At 38.7% G+C, this 20,826-nt stretch overlaps 1 protein-coding gene across 1 annotated transcript in view; it reads left to right on the top strand.

Annotated features, from left to right (window-relative positions):
* The window catches only part of LIN7A (lin-7 homolog A, crumbs cell polarity complex component), a 142,594-nt gene extending 122,230 nt beyond the window's left edge, over positions 1–20,364 (top strand). The window contains exons 5-6 of the mRNA XM_045845018.1: positions 12,755–12,973; positions 20,209–20,364. Of these exons, the coding sequence (XP_045700974.1) occupies positions 12,755–12,973 (219 nt within the window). The 3' untranslated portion in view covers positions 20,209–20,364. The remainder of the gene's footprint in view (positions 1–12,754; positions 12,974–20,208) is intronic.
* The last annotated feature ends 462 nt before the right edge of the window (positions 20,365–20,826 follow it).

Raw genomic sequence — 20,826 nt, 5'->3', positions numbered from 1 at the left:
CAAGAATTGGCAAATGAGGCTGAAAATCTAAGCAGGGGCCAGATTGTAATGAGGCACACTGGGCTGAAGACTTTGAGCTGTATCTGAGCAATGCGAGGACTCAGAAGGGTTTTAAGCAAGAGAGTGACATGATCAAATTTGCATTTTAGAATGATTACTGTGATTGCAATGTGAAGAGTGGTTTAGAAGGGGCCAGAATTAGAAGCAGATCTCATTATGTAGGGAATAGCTGTTTCTTTGTTGTTACAGCACACTTATTTGGGGCAAAGGAGGGAGAGGATCAATAATAATCATAGCAAAGGAGAACTATAAAACCAACTCATTCCATTTTCAAAAACATTCCTAGGCTGACTGATTTGTAACTCTCTCTGGGATCTCCCATTTATCAAGCTTGAAATCTCTGCAGTTTTTCATCTTAGGAGCCATTAGATGAAAAGCAAAAATTTAAACATGCAGTATTTCATAATTATTTCTCCCTATTTCTCAAACATCATTCTCTCAAAAGCTGGATTTATGGCACTCACACTTAAACATGAATGAGCTACCAGGCCATATACCTGAAACACCAGCATGGATAAATTTAAAAAAAAAAGAAAGAAAGAAAAGAAAAAATGGAGGAAAGGAAAAGTCAGATTTCAACAGATTAAGACTCCCAGGAGGAAAGGCATTCAGTCATGATTGTTCAAACAGAATGTCAGTTTCATTCCCTTATAATTGGGGTTTTGAAGTGCTCACACACCAGACTTCTACATTCAAAATTTCTGAGGTAATGCAGCTAAAAATTACTTCATTTCACCTAAATTATCTGGGCCATTACAGTTATAATTGATTTTTGCCCAAATTACTACAAAGCTGTGCCTCAAGGCACTTTTTAAGGAAAATTACCCTTTGTCCCACCTTCTCCATGAAAAATCACTATGGTGGCGTACATTTGTCAAAACCTTTTTGCACTCAAGTACACACACACACACTCACACATACACTTAGTCAATTACATATTTATTAATTTTTAGAGATGAGCATATGATATAGCAGTGATTAAGAGGCCACGCTTGGAGACAGATTTGTTACCTCTTAATTGTGCACTCATTGAAACTTACCGTGTCTCATTTTCCTCATACACAAAGCTGGGATGGAACATTACTCCCCCACCAGGTTGGCAGGAAGGGTAACTATTTTGGTAAGTTGAAAGCAGATACAAGAGTACCTGAGCGGATACACTCAAGGAACATTAGTAGTTGTTATTATTTTAACTAAGTTTTAAAATAACACTTATATTTCCATATACTTATTCTATAACTTACATTTTCAGAAGTGTTGGGTATTATGCCTTGTCAATGCTTAGGTTTTGTAATCTGCTGTGTATAATAGTATTCTATAATGTGTGGACACCCTAGTTAATTTAACCTTTTTCCTACTGATAGACATTTAGTTTGTTACCCAATTGGTTTTTGGTTGTGCCTTGTTATTGTGAACACTGCTGTATTGAAAATATGTATAAGAATAACTATTTTTCTAGAGTGAATACTAGAATGTAGCAAACCAGATTAAGAGGGATATGGGCATACTCTTTTTTTTTTAAACAGATACTGCCAAATTGACCTCTGATTTCTATTTCATTTTGTATGATAATATGTTTTAACAAATCCTTTGTAATACATCCTCATTTTAAAAAATTAGTGAATCATTTTTATCCCATTTGGGATTTAATCTGTACTTCCCTGAGAATAAAATTGAGCATCTTTTCCCAAGAGAACTTTTATGAGTGGGAACTAGTATTACAAAATTCTGCCAGAAATGACCTGGGCCTGTACAATATAGAAAGGAAGAAAGGAGAGGGGAGGAGAGGACTCCAGTGTAATTTTGGGTATGAATGAGAGGGAAGGAAAGTCTTAGAAAATGAAATTGGAAAGGCCAGCTGGTAGCAGAGAGTGAAGGTCTTGAAGTCCTTGTAGGCCATTGTAAGGTGTTAGCACTTTATTTTGAACAAGAAAATGACATACCAGATAATATGTGCTATTCGGAATGGAATTGGAATGATGGGGGAGGTTTACTAAGGAGAATGGAGGAAGGGCCTTCTAGGCTGAGGGAATAAAACTGAGAAATTATGGAAACATTGAGATAGGTGGTAAAATCAAAAGCATGGTGTTTTTCATATACTGAAGATGCACATGAAGAGTAGAATTGAACCTCTTTGAGGGAAGTGCTTTGCGGGCCATTGGGTACATTCTGTGGGCCACTTTTAGTACTTGGCACTATACATGGGCATTTCATTAAATCTTAAATGACACCTTTGAAGAAAACGTTGCTTCATTGTTTGTCACATATGGCAACTGAGGCTCAGGGAGACGCAATAACTTGCCCTAAATCGCTGAGTGGGCAATCTTTGGGCCTAAGCCACAAAGCCAGGCAGCTCTCCCCAGATGAATTAAGCAGGCGTTGGGAGAGCACTGTGCCCTGTGATGAATCCTGGGGAGAACCCGTCAGTGCAGCCCCGTGCCTGCCTGCCCTCAGTGACAGTCTGCCGCAGCTCTGCTCTTTCTGCGTGTCACTAGGTTCCAAGCCAGGGCGTGGAAAGACCAAGGGACTCCAACCAAAATCTGGAGAAGAGTTTAGAAAAGAAAGGAACCAGATAACATTTTAAAAATCCAGGCAAGAAACAAGAGGGAAAAGAGGATGAGATGGTAAATGCAGAATGAATATCAACCTGTATTGGAGGTTAATTGGGTATGGGTTGAGGGAAGAGTTAAAGATGTCCCCACGGTGTCTGGTTGGGTGGCTGCCTGGATAATGGTAGCAGGAACCAGAGAGAAGGGTTGACAAGAATCTTTGGAGGTTAGATCCAGTTAGAGCATTTGAAATAAGTTTTATTCCGTAGGCTTACCTGAAAATCTTAGTATAAGTCACTGGTGACAAATCTCAAGAATATTCTGTGGGTGTGCTTTTAATTGGGAAAGACATTTATATGCACAGCCAGAGAGATATTGAACAGTAAACCTGAATTTAAAAAAAATTTCACTTCTTCTCCTGCAAGAAGGCATCTGTGATGTTGAGTCTGCAATTTAATTAAATGTTATAGCTATTACCAATGTTTTTTATTTATGGCACATAACAACTTAAAGATCCCTGCTGCTTTACATTTCAAAGGAAACACATTTGACAGTGCTGTTCTCAGGCAACTTCTGCCTAGATATTTGGGTTTCTCCCATATGTTTTTATATTAATTGCCTGAGAACCTAGGATTCTAAAACAGGTCAAATGAAACAGTGTATCTTTGAAGGGTTTGGTTGAATAATTTCAGGAACCTATAATTGTCCCTATGACACCCCTTAGAAAACAGTGGCCTCTAGATCACTAGAATAAATGCTAAAGAGGAACAAAACAGCTATTCTGGTTGACAGAATTCTGATGTTCCTGCAGCATAATAGATGCTGTCATCTAGGGAGAGGAGATAGGATGATGAATTCCATGCTTATTAGTAAAATAACATTTCCCAGAAACTTCTTTTGGGCTAAGCGTGGGTTTTTTGTTTTTTTGTGGGGGAAGTTGAAAAATGTCGTAGAACTTTTCCAGCATTAGCCCTGCCCTCCCCACGGTAACAGCCCACCTGCCGTAGAGATCAGTGGGGACTGTGGAAGGGTGGGCTTTGGTGTGTGTCCTTGAGGATCTCAGCAGTGCCCAAGTTTGCAGCACTGGTTCATCAACACTTAAAAGCCCTCGCCTGAGTCTGGGTACTTCTAAACTAGCTTTGGCCTTTTAAGCCCAGCGCCATCATCCTTGGGATTCCACAGTGGCAGGAGGTAATGCTCCATGGCACTAGGTCTGCCTCTAGGTCTTGGCAGAATTGTAGTGAGCAAACATGATGCCGGTGCCTTCAAACCTACTCTTTCAAACCCTTCCCTTAACTCGGATCTACTCTTGCCTTTCCCTTCTTCTTGCTGCCCTTCGGTGTTCATCCTTTGATAAAATTCCTTCCCCTCATGTCCACTGAAAATTTGAATTCCACAAGGGCTGCTGACTTTTAAAAAACACAAACATTTATTGAAGAAATATCATGCACCAGGCATTTGTCTGCACTCTTTAACCTTTGTAACAGCTTCCTGTGTCTTGATAGGCGACCAACTGTCTCAGTTTGTCTGAGAATGAGACATTTCCCAGGACTTTCAGTGCTAAAACTGGCACTGCCTCTGTCAGGGAACTGAGGCGCAAATGCGGAGGTCATGTTCCGGAGGTCACACTCTTAGTCAGTGATTTGTCAACAGTTCCCACCTAAATCTTCCTGACCCCGATCTCTGGCTTTCAGCCCTGGCTCTACTGACTCTCGGTTTGGCAATTGACTTGATTTTGGAGTGACACTAAATTTCAGTGACCGAGATGTAGTTGCATGTTTCAGTGGAGCTGTAAAAGGGGTGAGCACAGGAGAGGTAGTCCTCTGAGGGTATGTCGGAGTGGTGGTTCTCACACCCCCACAACGCCTCCCTTATGCCAAACCGGACCTGGAAGCGGATACTAAAAACGCAATGTTGACATTCCTGCTTCTGAACATTTATTTGCAAGAAGCTCTGGTCCTTGGGGATTTAGTGTCACAGAGGGTCATGGGTGGGAGAGTGTAGGCAGGCACTGCATGCATTTTAGAAGCACAAACCAGTGTGAATCATGACTGGGAAGAGTATTCTCTGTTCCTGACTTTCTGGATGAAGCCTACCACTGCAAAAGTAACAGACTGATTTAAAGATCTCATTTTCTAGGAATATTTTCCCATGATTCTTTGGTCTGTTTTCAGTGCTCACACTTGTACTACTGAAGAAAGAGGGGTGTGTGTGTGTGCGTGCGCATGCATACATGTGTGCATGTGTAAGTACATGGGTGTATATATATGCACATGTGTGTGTTTATTGTGTGTATATGTGTGTGTGTGTATATTTGTGTGTGTCTAGCCTTCACCCACAATCATGAGGAATGTTTTTTTCATTCTTTTCGTGCTAGAACGTCAAGAGTGGAGCAGAGTTATTGTAAAGCATTAAAACTGAGATATAGTAGCTACATTTGTTTCCAGTTTTAGTCTCCAGATAAGAAAGGTGGGCTGAGATCAACTGAATGTTAGATTTGTTTTTTCTTGGCACTGATTTTTTTTAAGCTTTTGTTCCCTTTAGGTTTCCTGCCACTGGGTTTGCTACTCTTCACTTTCATGTTTCAAAAATTTTTATATTTGTAACTACTTTCACAGGGTAAAAATATGTGTAAATGTATATGCTTCTCCCCCACCCCCATTAACTTCTTTTTGCGCTTTCACAGTGTTTAGCTATTTGATGGTTTCCCTCTCAGGCATGCTCATGTTCCGCATGAACTATCAAGTGAATCTCCTATACACATTTCCTTTCCTTCACTGATTGTGATACTGTGGGGAGACTGGCAGGAACAGTTTTTACAAACAAAAAAATGATCACTTGTAATTAGCATATCAATTGTATGCATGGAAATAGTGCTTCTAAATTACTTGACTGTGATTAGAAGCAGTTGAGTTACCTAAGTCATTTTAAACGTTCTTCCAATGAACTTACACTATTAATTTATTTAGTAAATTTTGCTTCCTAGATAATATAAAGGAAACTCATACTACTGCAAAGGCAAATTATATTTTGTTGTTGCGTTTTGTGGGGGTGCTCTGTTCGCAGGGCCCCCCTCCCCCGGCCGCCACAGGTGAAAATAAGTCTACCCAGACATGATCTGCTTGGGGTGAAAGGTACCCGATCTCTCAAAGGAGAAGGGCCAAGGGCCTTTTCCTCAATAGCCTTTTATTGGGTTCGTTTACACAAGAATTCAGGTAAAGCTCATTAATCATTGCCAGGCAGTAAGGATCAAACAATGGATAACAAAGAACTCTGAGGGCCAATTGAGTCAGGGTCAGATAGCTAAAGAGCTGTAAAATTTTGAGGAACAAACTTACTCCTTGCTTGGACCCTTATCATTTAATTGAGAGCATTCTAAACAAAGCAGGTTTCATAAGATTCTACATACTCTTTCTTAGGCCTGATTCCCCGGGGAACCCGCCCTTTCCAGCAAAGGGCTACACCACCCTCTGTCATTGTTTCAGGTTTAGGTGGAGCAAGGGAAGTAAGGCAGACAAGAAATTAGGAGATTTTCTCACAGACAATGAGGACTCAGACTATGTCAAAGCCGAGGGGCGAGGGTCCATCACCCACTTTTTCTATAGCCCCCAAAGTCCTTCCCTGGGGGCCTCCACGTAATCGTGCCTGTCTTAGGTCATTCCCTCCTTGGGGAATCTTACCAATCATTGGCTAACCAACTGAGCATTGGGGGCCAGTTATGGATGAAGTAAAAGGAGCAGAAGCAGCGCTCCTGCCAGGGAGATAAGCTTTTGTCTCCTCAGTGGCTTACAGTCCAAGGTTGCTCCCTCAGCCTTAGCCTTGGTGGGGTTACAGCTTCTGAATGAAACCAGGGCAGTTTCCAACAGCCTTTGTCTTTAAGTACCTAAAGCCTTACAGTGAGATTATCACAAAGGAAATTGTTCAACATAGATTTAGCATTTGTTGAAGTGTATTTAAGGGCCAGATGCTCTTCCAAAGATGTATTTTAAATTTAATGCCTATAATGATCCTATCAGGTAGATACTCTGTGATACCCATTTTATAGATAAGCAAATTGAGGCTTGGAGATACTAAGCACCTTGTCTGACTCATGAAGCTGATAAGTGAAGAAGCTCAAATTCAAAACCAGTACTGGCTGCTTAGCCGAAAAGAAAGAGAGTTTATTCAATGACTATTTACTGAGCACACGACAATAAGATGTATCCTGCCCTTAGACACTTGAATGGCAGCAGAATGATTATAAACTGATAAACTACTATACACTGAAATAGATATTACCATTTAGGCAGGCAGGAATTACTATGAAAGACCATTAGCATATTTTTCAAGGGATAAATATGGTAATTTTTTATACACTTGCCATGTTTCTTCATCAAAAGATAATATAGTACATTTAGAACAGAGAATTAACATATTTGAGAAAAGAAAAGGATCAAAGACCCATAAAGGTTTTTTCTGAATATATCTTGCAGCTTGTGCAGAGATACTTCATTCTTAATGAAACACCCAATCGATATAAAGTTTTTTTTCAATTTAAATTACCAAAAATGATGACTATAGAGCTATACCAAGGCAAAATTATAAGATTTTCTTACCTACCCAGCCCTCTTTCTGCTCTCAAAAAAAAACAAACAGAAAAAAACATGAAATGGGAAAGCCACCATATGTACTTTCTCTTTATTAACTTGTTTAAGGCTGTGGATTGGTAGGTACCAGCCTAGACTCCAGTTCAGTTGTATCTGTTCTACTTACTACCTAGGGATCTAGGATAAATTTCTTATAGAGTTGTTATGAGGATTAGATATAATGCACATGTAGCAGCTAGCAGTGCCTTGCACTTAATAAGTGCTTAATAAACAACTTGGATGGAGCTGGAAAACATTATGCTAAGCAAAACAAGCCAGGCAGTGAAAGACAAATACCATATGATCTCACCTTTAACAGGAACCTAAACAACAAAACAAAGAAACAAGCAAAATATAACCAAAGACACTGAAATAGAGGATAGGCTGACAGTGACCACAGGGGAGAGAAGAGGGAATTTCAGGGGACATTGGGAAGGGTTCATGGGAACAAACTTAAAGAACACATGGACAAAAACTAGGGGGAGGGTGGTAATGGGAGGGAAGGTGGGAGGGTTGGGAGGGGGTGCTTGATTGGGAGTAAAAGGGAGAAAACTATTTGAACAATAATTAAAATAAAATTAAAAAAATAAGTGCTTAATAAACATTAGAGTATACACTCACATTTATATGTTTATACATACATACTTAAAATAATATCAAAACACATTAAGGGACTAAAAGCAAAACTGTTGTAAGGACAAAATGATCAATCACCATTACCTTCGAGGGGAAGAAGTAGGTCTGTCTTTAGCTCCTTTGGACCTTTCAAAGCTGAGGACCATAACCCACTAACAGTGAGACCTTCTTGTAGCCTCACGCTGCTCTTCCACTGGCCAGCTCATACCGTTTAGAGTTAGGAGTTGACAGATATTGTCCTTTTCTTTTGTTAGTTCTTATCCTTTACATCACACAAAAACCAACCTGCCATGGTCTACATTAGTCAGTCTAGATGAGCAGAATGAGGTTGTTGAAAGAACAGTCAACAAGAATCGTGAGTTCTGATTCAGCCCTACAGCTAACAAATTTATAAAATGGACCAGGTCACAGCCATTCTTGGTCTTTTTTCCTAAATTGCAAGGAGATGAACAAGATTATCTCTAAGGGCCTTTACAGGTATAATGTTCTGAGTTTCTGAGCTCCTTATTTGCAGTAAAATAATATAATCCAATACCCTTGATAACATTTATTCCGTGATAGCACCATTTGGCCCTTAATCCAAAGGAATGACTGGTATCCTTTGGGAGCCTATGCATAAACCTAAATTAGGTATGCCTAGAATAACTGATAGTGTAGCCACCTCTTAGTTATCCACCAAAGTGTTTAAGTAGTTTTATCAACAAGTTGGATCAGGATTATGTTCATGTAATCTCTACAGAGAAAGACCTGCATATAAACGTGGGAACGGGACATCGTGCAGTGACCGTGTACAGAGAATGGTATTCCTCCCCAGGGCTGGCATCTGCTCTGTCTGAGGTCTCCCAAGTGTCAGAATTTATCCACTATCAAAGGAGGAGAGAGCAAATTTGCATATGCAGTGCATTCCAAAATTCTCTCTTATTAGAGAAGACTTGTAATCAACCAGAAAATTGGGTGTACCCAGAAATATCACCCATTTTGGTGTCTCACAATGCGTGGAGATAGAAAAACGAATGAAAGATCAGAATGCAGCCATGTTTAATTTACCAGTCACTGATTTGCTAAACTTCTGTCAAGGTAACTAATTTTAAGGCTTTCTAGGCTTGCTAATGCATGAGATTGCTAATGAAACAAGTATGCATCTGGTTATTTACCGAGCTATTTTTTCCCCAGTTTCCTGAATAAAAATATATTCCTTTTTATAGTATCATTACAGAAGATACCATTCTTAAGGTTTTACATCAGCTTAGTATTTTGTTAGCTTGTATTTATGCATTTGGAAATGATAATAAAATTATTTGAATTCTCCTTTCCATATTGGTTTCTATGTGTTTCTTTTTTTAATGTAGCAGGTACAGATAGAAATATTTTCATGATAGGAATGTCTGTTCTTAGGGCATTTTAATTTATTTCAGTGAATGCTCATGGCCAGAATAGGTGTAACTGTAGGGTGGATATTTCCTTTGGGGGCTTTTTCTTGCAGGACCACACTTCTCTTTGGCCTGAGTATTTGCTGGGTACCTCGTACATCCCTATGCCTTCATCTTTGCCAGCTCTTACTTACCTCCTTAATAATATCCAGCTTTCACCAGATGCCCGTTGGAAAGTCTTGTTAAATTAATCCAACCAGTGACTTCCTCAAATTGCAATATGTACAACAAACCCCTGAAAGCAAGGGAATGAAATCTAAAAGTCTAGAAGTTCTTTTAGGAAGTATAAATTTTGTTTTACAGAAAGTATAGACTTTCAGGTTTTAAATGGAGAAAGGAATTTCACTTTAAAATTGGAAGCCTTCTTAGGTCTCCTCCAGTCACTTAAGGGCTATAGTTCCATGCTCTGTGAAAGGCTGGTGCTGCAAGTTTTCGGTGACTCCTCATACTGAGCCAATTGTTATAAAGGAAAATTCCTGAATCAAGAGGAGATTATATATATAATCCCCTGTGTGTGTGTGTGTGTGTGTGTGTGTGTGTGTGTGTGTGTGTATAGCCATGTATCTCTCAGCTCTTCACGGTGCTGAGAGTCTAATGGCCCCAGGTATTAGTACCACAGCCCTCCTGTGGCTACTCTAAATCGCAAGCATAGTGCCTAAACTGGGATAATGGGCCTCTCCAGGTCTGGCCTAGAATTTCCAACCCTATTACATGAAAGCAGATAGAACAAAAGCCAAAAAGAAACCTGGAGACTAATCATCAAGCCTAGATGAACCTAGGCTTGAACATAGTTATTGAACAATATAAACATCTAAGTTTTAATGTTAAAAAAGAAATGAGAGAAGGGAACGGACAGCCAAATCACCCAATTTTCCTTTTAAAGGAGAATTCCAAACATCAACAATTCATATTGAGACAGATTACAAAGAAATGACATGCATACTGAAAATAAGAGTTTATATTGTACAAAGTTTCTCTTGTCCTTCATGTTATTCCAAAGAACTACAAGCATAACTAGTAAAATAAGTGCTTAATAAGCATCTGTTCAGTGAACAAGTCAATGACAGTGGACAATTAAAAGAATGAGTTAATAAATGAACAAGCCTATTTTCCTAGGATTCAGCCACAGATAAAATTTCATTCTGTCCATCAGCTATTTATACTTCTCTCTATGTTACCCAGACTTGGCAAAGGAGTAGTAATTTCAGTTGTCTGCAGGGCTAGTGATGGTTATTTCTTAAATCCTTAATATCTGCCTGGCTTCCTGAACACATGACTGAAGCAGTGCTCCTAAAAGCCACCGAGGGCTGCCTCATCGCTAACTGAAAACCTTTTTTTATCTCAGTCTGCATGCACTTTGCTGAAGCAGACCACAGAATGGGACATGGCACTTTAAATCTTCACCTCTAATCTGTATCATAGTAGGAATATGAGTCTCAAGATGTAATTGAAGTGTGCTTGAAATACTTTTTTCAAAATATTATATCCACTTTATAGTTCTCCTTCCACTTGGGCTGTGAAAATGTAATCTCACCAATGGGGGTGTTCTCCCCTGCCACTTCAGTGCCACTCTCAGGTTTGTGGCAGTCTTTAAGCCGATCTCAGTCCCCGTGTGTCTCACCACACACACGTTTCTTCTCTGAGCTTTATCCAGGAAGCAGAGCAGAAAGGCCTTTGTACATTGGTCTTGTAAATTAGGAGTTCTGTCACTGCCTCCCACCCCCATCCTGGGGATCAGCTGAGAGGGGAGAACATTGACTCTTTTTTAAGGTCTTACCATGTCTGATCACTACTTTCCCGATCTTGCTTCTCCCTAATTCCAACCTGGAAGAAGCATTAGTAGGTTGGAGAGAAGCAGTCTCTTTGTATTAACCTAGAGTAAATATAGTTTCCCTAACTATTGTATATACCATTATGTTCCAATGATTATTTTGAAACTCAAAAGCCAAGAATTGGGTTTTTTTTTTCGCTTTCTGTTATAACTATAGGTATGTGTGCATCTGTGATTATATCCTTCATAAATTTCTCTGAAACTAAAACTATTTATTATAAAAGGTTTATTCATAAGCCCTGGCTGGCATAGCTCAGTGGATTGAGCGCGGGCTGCGAACCAAAGTATCACAGGTTAGATTCCCAGTCAGGGTACATGCCTGGGTTGCAGGCCATAACCCCCAGCAACTGCACATTGATGTTTCTCTCTATCTCTCTCTATCTCCCTCCCTTCCCTCTCTAAAAATAAATAAATAAAATCTTTTAAAAAACACATATATTTATTAAAAAGTTAAAAAAATAAAAGGTTTATTCATTGCATAAAAATAGTGGTATCCAAAAAAAATTGTGCCAGTTTTTGTTAAATTATTATCAGTGTATAAGACTATCCTTTTCCTACATTCTTGTCAATATATTATATTTGAAAATACATGTTTACCGTTTTTAAATTAAAAATGAAATATTTTGTGTTTATCTATATTTGATTACTAGGGAGCTTAAATATTTTTTCATAGTTTTGTTGAACACATGGGTTTTTAAAATTATTACTTGTCCACGAGTTCACTTGCCCATTTTGCTTATATCATTATTGACTTGTGAGAGCTTTTCATTTGAAGAATATTAACAAACTGTCACATATTGAAAATATTTTTTTCCAGTCTACTTTAGACCTTTTTATGGTGTGTGAAAAATAGAAACTTTTATAAATTTTAAATCTGATTTCATGATTTTTATCTTTGGTATTTTTACTTTAAAATTACTTTTTCATTTCAAGATAGTGAGTTTTCACCCATGTTGTATTTTAGCTGTTTTATGATTTTAATTTTACACTTAAATTTGTAATCAATCTGCTATATTTAGCATTGACTATGAAATTGGGGTCATTTAATTATTATTTATTTGTTTTAGCATCATTACTTAATAGTCCTTTTCCCCTTTGATCTAAATTCCACATTTATCATATAATAAAATTTACATATGGTAGATCTGCTTCTGGGCTCTCTGTTCTGTTCTGTCTCTTATTGCACCAATAAGACTCAACTTACTCATTGGACATTCTTAATAAATTTTAATATTTGATAGAAAAGTCACTCTACATGACTATTTCTAAATTTTTTTCAAGATTTTCCTGGCTGATGTATTTATTCTTCCAGATAAAATTTAGGAACCTCATTCCCATCGTGCTAAATACAATGTTACCATCATATTTTAGGTCTTCCTTATTTCTCACCCTCTTAAACTTGAGGCCCCATTCAATCCATTCTGTACTCTAGTGTATCCTAACCTCATTATAGTTCAACCACAAAAGTACTAACTAGTAATAATAATAATGGCAATAAATGCTATTTGCCATGCCTTCTTGAAATTTCAAACTTTGGGATTTTATGATACTAATTTCAGATTTGTCGTTCAGGAAAAACAACACGGAAGCCCTCCCCTTTAAGAAATGTCACTGTCTTTTTAGAGCGTGGAAGGCGAACACCATGAGAAAGCCGTGGAGCTCCTCAAGGCTGCTAAGGACAGCGTCAAGCTGGTGGTGCGATACACCCCGAAAGTCCTGGAAGAAATGGAGGCCCGCTTTGAAAAGCTGCGGACAGCCCGGCGTCGACAGCAGCAGCAACTGCTAATTCAGCAGCAGCAACAGCAGCAGCAGCAACAAACACAGCAAAACCACATGTCATAGGTGAGAAGTACCTTCTTCTATACTGGGAAAGTCTGTTAGGTAGTCTGGTTGTTTTTTTTTTTTTAACATAATTTCTTAGCTGGAACAAAATTATTAGATATATCCCCACCAAAAAAAAACAATCACACAAATAAAAATAATCTCAGAAAATGTAAACAAAATAGTTGCTTGCATTATGTGTCCTTCAGCCATATTCCTTGCAAATGTAAGATATTTTGGAAAACAGTATACTTTGGGAGGGCCAGGTACAGACTATTGGATGATTTTATACAAATTAGAAAAATGCAACCTCTGAGCAAACCCAGATCCTTAGGCACAAAGCTAGACAATGAGAGTGGGGGCTAAAATCCAGCTCCCCACTCATGCTCTTGACCCACTGCCTTGGCACAGCGTACAGACTAAACAACCACATAGTGCTGATCTTGGGAAGATCCCCTTTAGAACACTGAAGTATGATTTATTAGAGACTGTTTCACTGAAAACAATGAGGTGAAGACCTGCCAGTGTCCACACTATGAGAGATTTTGAAATTCTCTTTGGATGTTCACTTAGAATGTATCTAAGATGCACCTGCTTTTTTTGAAATTCCACTTTGTGGCAAGGAATGCTAAATCAAATTTTGCTAATATATTTTAAGGAAATTCAAGAAAAATCTTAAGAGTAAGAATCACCATCTTTGAAGTGCCTGCTATGTGCTAGGCCCTTCTCACATATTATCCCTCATCCTTAGAAGAACCCTTTAAGGTAAGCATCATTAAAACCCCATTTTTCAGATGAAGATGCAATAACTTTAGTGAGTTCCCCACAACCATACTTACAAGTAGCACAGAATTATTTTTTTCTCACTCTACCAGGTATTTCATCTGCCAACATCCAATATTCTGCAGACATATGAATTTTTCTTGCTGTCTGTTAGAAGCCACTTTTGAAAGCCACAGTTCATATGGTCAGATATCTCTACACAATGATGTCTGTAAGAGTGTTTGAAATGAGGTTCAAAAGTTCGTGGGAAAATAACAATGGGTAATGGTGATTTTAACTCCTTCAAAGTCATATTATTATTTGCACAACCAAAAACATTGGATACGACATGAAACTTTCAATTTTCTGACACTTATGAAAAGCAGAAGCCTCTGTATGTGGAAATACAGAGCATGGGATATGTCCTTAGAGAGTCTTGGAACTCAACTATCTGTCTCTCTTATATAGCCTACTCATCATCTTATATGTACACCTTACTTTGGTGTCTTTATGTAAAACTTCATTCCATTCTAAAAGCTACATTTATTCAACAATAAATATTTAGCACAACAATGGGCCAGCCACTGTTCAATGGGCTGTAGAACCAGCACGAGCAAAGCAAAGTCCTTGGTCTTGCGGTGCTTACATTCTGGTTACAGGAGATAATGAATAAACAAGTTAATTAAAATATCCAGTAGAGGCCAGCACTTCACAGAGCTAAAATAGAAGCTTGGATAGAGACTGGTTAGGTCATGGCTCTCAATCAGGCAGTCTGGGAAACCTTTTCAAAAAAAGATGACATTAAAGCCAAGACTGAATGATTAGGAGAAGCCTGGACACAAGCAGAAGAGAAGGAAAAGGCCTGACTCAAGCTGCTTGATGTCTGAGGAGCAGAAAGAAAGCCAGGGGAGTTGGGGAATAATGAGTGAGAAGGACAGTGAAGAAGATAGAGGCCAGGTCACAGAAAGCTTTTTAAACCACTGAGGGAAGTTAGATTCTTATTGCAACAAAAGCCATTTGAGGTATTTAAGCAAGGGAGTGGCATGATCTGATTTAGGTATTGAAAAGGTCACTCTAGCTACTGCAGGGAGAGTAGGCTATTGCAGGGTCAGAGTGGAAACAGAGACCAATTAGGAGGCTATTGTTTAGTAGTCCAGGCAGGAGATGTGGTGGCTTGGATCAGGATGACACCATTAATAGGGAGTGACATGGATGCATATGGACAAGTTATTTTGTCCATATCCTTCTCTTATCCATTCTGAGTGTGAAGGTCTTTACATGTGTACTTTCAGCATCCTTTCAAAGGTCTTTGGCTAATAGCAACAATTCACTCCTTTTTAATCAAACATTGACACTCTGTCCATTAAGTCATTTTTTTCTTCCATCCTCAATATTATAGACTTATACCAATTCTGCTAATTGATATGTCACTGGTCCATAGTAAATTTTTTCTGTAGTATTTTGAAAGAAATATGTTTCCATTCTGACTTCTAAGGTCTTACTAAAAATTACAACATTATGCTCATTCACTCATCTTTAGAAATATACAGCTTGGCCATAAATGTTTCCTGGGACATATACTCGATTCCATTTCTCTGTTCCATCAGCCTTCACTAAATCACCTCAGAGTGTCCTATTGTCATCACCAAAGACTAGCATTTTTAGTGAAAGGCATTTGCAAGCTATGTTCTTCCTTGCACAGGGTATGACAGGGTAAATAGAGCTTCACAGGGTAAAGCTCTATTTGAGGGAACATGGAATGTATATTCACACCTGCCAAGACAGCACTTTCAGTCAATACAGGCATGGCCCCTGGAGATGACACCGTAGTGACCATTCTAAGTACAAGCAGAACACAACCAAGTCAGGTCACCTGCAGATTTTGTGGTGATTTTTGTAGTCAGAGACCTACATCAGCTCTTGTTCAACTGTTAATTAATTGAGATTTTTGAGGATTAAATGGGATTTGTTACACTTAGTAACTGACACTGTGGTTGCGTTTTCAGAGATTTGAAGCTAATTTGACCCATTTACTTTGAGCAGATATCTGATTTTTTTTAAGTTTGACAAGTCAATAAAAGACCAGGCAAAGCAAATTATATGTTAAGTATTATCTTACTGTTTATCACACAAAATATAATTTCTGTTCTTTAAATTTGAAAGAACTTCTTAAAAGTCTGAGACTATATAAATTATGGCGTAATTAGCAATACTAACGGCTGGGTACAAATGGAAAAATATGTCGAATGCAGACAGTATGTGGAGAACATCTCAACCTGCTTCTAATGCTAAACTCTATTGAAGTAAAATGCAGTTGTTTTTTTCTCCTACTTCCATGTTTGATAATCAGGAAGAATAGATTATATTTTCTAAAATGTAGTAGAAATGATCACTATACAATTATATTACAGAAACTTAAACAAGAAATATGAATATAGGTTTTTATGCTATACCTGCTTTTTTAAAAAAAAAGTTTTATTTATTTATTAGAGGGGGGAAGACAGGGAAAAAGCGAGGGAGAGAAACATCAATACATGAGAGATACATCAATCAGTTGCCTCTCGAATGCTCCCAACTGGGGACCTGGCCTGCAATCCAGGCATGTGCCCTGACCAGAAATCCAACCAGTAACCTGTCAGTTTGCAGGCTGGTGCTCAGTCCACTGAGGCACACCCACCAGGGCATTATACCTACTTTTTTAAATTTCATTTTTCAATTACAATTTACATTCAATGTTACTTTGTATTAGTTTCAGGTATACAACATAGTGGTTAGACAATCATATCTTTAACAAAGTGCCCCCTCCCCATATTTCAAGTACCCAGCTGGTACCATAGATAGTTATTACAATATTATTGACTATATTCTCTATGCTATACTTTACATCCCCATGACTATTTTGTAACTACCAATTTGTACATCTGTATCCTTCCAATTTTATCACTTAGTCCCTCAACCTTCCTCCTGTCTGGCAAACATCAGTTTTTTCTCTGTATCTATGAGTCTGTTTCTATTTTTTTGTTCATTAATTTTCTTCTTTAGATTCCACATATAAGTGAAGTCATATGGTATTTATCTTCTCTATCTGACTTATTTCGCTTAATATGATACCCTAGATCCATCCAAGCTGTCACAAATGGTTAAATTTCATTTTTCATGGCTGAGTAATAGTCCATTATATATATGGACCACAACTATTTTTTTTTTAATCCAGTGGTCTATTGATGGCCACGTGGGTTGCTTCCATGTCTTGGCTATTGTAAATATTGCTGCAATGAACATAGAGAGGCATATATTCAAAGAATTAATGTTTTGGGAGTTAACATTTATTCAGCTTTAAGCATCTCAGTTTTGTTTTGTTTTTTTTAAGATTTTATTTATTTATTTTTAGAGAGAGGGGAAGGGTGGGAGAAAAGTATGGAGAGAAACATCAATGTGAGAGAAAAATATTGATTGGTGGTTTCTCATATGTGCCTGGACTAGGGGAACCCACAACCCAGGCATGTGCCCTGATCGGGGCTAGAACCTGTGACCTTTCACTTTGTGGGACTACCCCCAACCAACTGAACCACACCAGTCAGGGCTAAGCATTTTGTTTTTTTATAGTCTGACTTAATATACATTCATAAAGTATGGAAATATATATTTCATATTTCACCTAAATTTCCAAAGAATAAAAGTGGAAAGAATGAGGAATACTTTCTGAGATGTCAGCATTCTGAAGAAGTCCACTACAAGCCTCTTTAACTTTTCTGACCTCCTGTTACTGGCACATGGATGGAGAGTTCATTTACATTCAAAACCAGGCTGGATCTTAGCAGATTTACAAAGCAGCTGGCGTTTGCCAGAGGCCTCACTGACTTTTTTCTCCTCATGCTCTTCAGGCCCTCACTTCCCTTATTTTGCCCACTACTGATTGTTCTGTACTTTCCACTGCTATGGCCACGGCCACAGCCTGATGCTGTGACCCAGGGAGCTGTGCCAGAACTGCCAGTCACGGAGAGGACCAGGTCCCAGAGGGTGACTCTGAAACTGAAACTCAGGAATCCAGAGTTACCAAGGGGGACAGTGGACCAGAAGTAATCGTCATCATGCTGGATAAAATTTATTCAATAGTGTGTGCCAAGAACTCTTTTAAGATATACATATATATCTTATATATAATTTATATATGTGTGTATGTATATATATAAAATTTTTATATGTATATATATACACACATAAAATTACTTAATCTTCATAGTAATCTTATGAATATTAGGTACTATTTTAATCTCATCTTAAAGAAAGAAAGTCATGTAAGATTTTTGTAACTTGACACAAGTTTTACAAAGCTAGTAAGTGGTGGGGCAGTGATTCAAACCCAGAACCATGGGCTTCAGAGCCTTTTTCTCTTAATGACTGTGCTATTCCACCTCTTTCTTCAGTGGCACCTGCCCTTACATTCCTCTATCCCTCCTCACAGACACATCCACATGAGCTTTCCAGAGTCATCCCCTCACTGTTTAGAGTTGGAGTTATCCAACTCACCCTCACCACTCACTTCTGAAACAGTACCCTACCTTCAAAGTATTTCATTATTGCAGCCATATTAGTTTCCTATATGCCTGAAACATTAACACAAATTTTGTTACTTAAAAGAGCACAAATTTACTGTCTTGTAATTTTGTAGGACAGAAGTCCAACATAGTCTCACTGGGCTCCAGGAGACTCTAGGGGAAAATTCATTTCCTTGCCTGTTGCAGTTCCTAGAGGCTGCACACATTCCTTGCCTCGTGGTCCCATCATCCATCTTGGAAACCAGACACAGTGGTCGTGTCTTCATGCTGGATTGCTCTAACTGCTACTTCCATCTTCACATCTCCTTCCTTGACTCGTGCTTCTCGCTCCCTCTTCCACTTTTTGTTACCCTGGGCCAATGTGGACAATCCAGGATAATCCTATTTTAGCATCAGCTGTTGAGCAACCTTAGCTCCATCTACAACTTCAGCTTTCCTTTACTGTGGAATTGAACATATCCACGGGTTCTGGGGATTAGGATGTAGACGTTTTGGGGATCCATTATTCTGCCTTCCACAATGGCTAATTGAAAAGTTAGCAAAGCAATTTGATCAATAAAATTTACACTAATTTGGATAAATGGCTTTATTTTTAAAAAATAACACTAACATATTACATTATAAATTGTGGGAATGAGGAAAATAATGAGAGCATTTGGGGCAGATGGATCTTCTCCATGGGTGTTGTGGTGACCCATAGTTTGGATGCCCCCTGCTCTCTCAGCTGCTGGCATGTCCCACTGGCCTCCTCCCCTTCTTGATGGGTAAGGAGATCCATGACCCTTACTAAAATTTACTTATTCTGAGACTCATTCCCTTGGGACATGTAAATACATGTATAATAAAATAAATTTGTTAAAAACAGAATTCTAGATCACTGTCATGTGAGACTGATAGGAAGTCATTTAATGTAAGGTTTAGTAAAAGAGTTTGTTGTGGAGATTAAATAAGAAAAAGCATATAAAACTTAACAACATATGTGGCAATTAGTGAGCCCTCAGTAGTAATAGTAGCAGTAATAATAGCAGCAGTAGTCATCATTATCTTGTTGTAGGAGTTAGAGAGTTAACGGCAGAGGTAACTAACATGCAGTGTCTACTTAGGTGTCTCCTGAAGAAGCACAGTGGTCTCACACACGGCTTTCAGGTGCACTCCATCGGCTGCACAGGCTTTTAGGCACGTCTCTAGAAGGCATGGTGGCTGGAGCATGTGAGCCCCTTGTCCCCCACCCTCACCTCCACTTTCACATCAACTAGAACAATTTCTTAAAATCTGTTTTGTGTATGGTGCTCTGCATTCATTGAAATAAAATATCTGCAGCTTTAAAAGCAAAGATTGAAAACTACTGTTCTCTCTGAAAGAAATGACCCCATAATGGTGGAAGAGTGACAGGTCTTGGGAAAGTGTTTGGGGAGGCTGTTCCCCCATATGAGTTGACCATATGGGCAGCTGCCTGGTCTGTTGTACCTGATGTCAGGCTGACCTTGTGAGAAGAAATGGGCCTAATAGCTGCTTCAGAGAAGAAATATTGGTGCTCCCTGCCTGTCAGAGAGAGACTTTACAGGCTGTACATCAACAAGAGCATCACTGACTGCCCTGAGAGTCATAATGTAAAGGTTATCCATTCTTTGTCTTCATGAAGAAAAATAGGGTTATCTGGGAGGAAGAAATGTTTTACATTTGAAATGTTTCCAAACTGGTGTTCGTTATTTCATTTTAGGGAACAACTGGTGTCTTTTCTGTCCTCATTTGAAAATTACTTCCTTTGCAAACATCAAACAAATTTTTTCACATGTGGAAGATTGTGCATGAATGATAGCACCCAAAATAATCCTTACTGTTCTCACACAGCACATGCTCTTTTGATATTTTTAGCATATTGTAGTTGACGAATGCTAATCACCGATTTTCTCGTCACTCGTTTCCCCCTTTCAGGTCCTTGAAGAAAAGCTGCTTGATCAAACATCTGGTAGTCACAAATTTGAAACCAGGCTTCTGAATCCCAGCACACAGTAAAAAGAAGACAACACTGATAAGTGTACCTGTCAAGAGGCTGTGAACACATGGTGTATAAATTCTTTACCAAGGCAACTCAACACCTTCTTTCTCTGGGGCTACGCCCCCGCCGCTCACTGCCCTTTTCACACACAGACCTTCCATTCACTGCAGTGGGGATTCTCCGTGTCCGCTGAGAGGCTTTCCAGGCTGCAGACTGAAACAATATAAGAATAAAGTCCATGACATTCAGATAAATCACTAGGGCCAGGATTAAGCGAATCTTGGGTCTATAGCTTTTTTCAGAGATTAACAAATCCCTCATTAGGCTATAGTTCAAACTGCATCAGTTCAATATTGTCTCCACTTAAACCTACACATTACCCCCGACCCTGACCTATTTCATATCCATATTGCTGAGTTGTCAGAATTAGAAATTCACTCATTTGCAAAGTCAACGTCTTTTCCCCTTTTGAAAACAAGTAATTATACTATATTTATACTCTTTTCAGGTTCTTGAAGCAGTTGGCTTTTTATTTTATGTTTCCATGAATTTTA

The sequence above is a fragment of the Phyllostomus hastatus genome, unplaced genomic scaffold, assembly GCF_019186645.2.
Source record: "Phyllostomus hastatus isolate PE091 unplaced genomic scaffold, TTU_PhHast_1.1 phas_contig_432, whole genome shotgun sequence".
NCBI lineage: Eukaryota > Metazoa > Chordata > Mammalia > Chiroptera > Phyllostomidae > Phyllostomus > Phyllostomus hastatus.
This window is presented reverse-complemented; position numbering and strand designations above follow the sequence as displayed.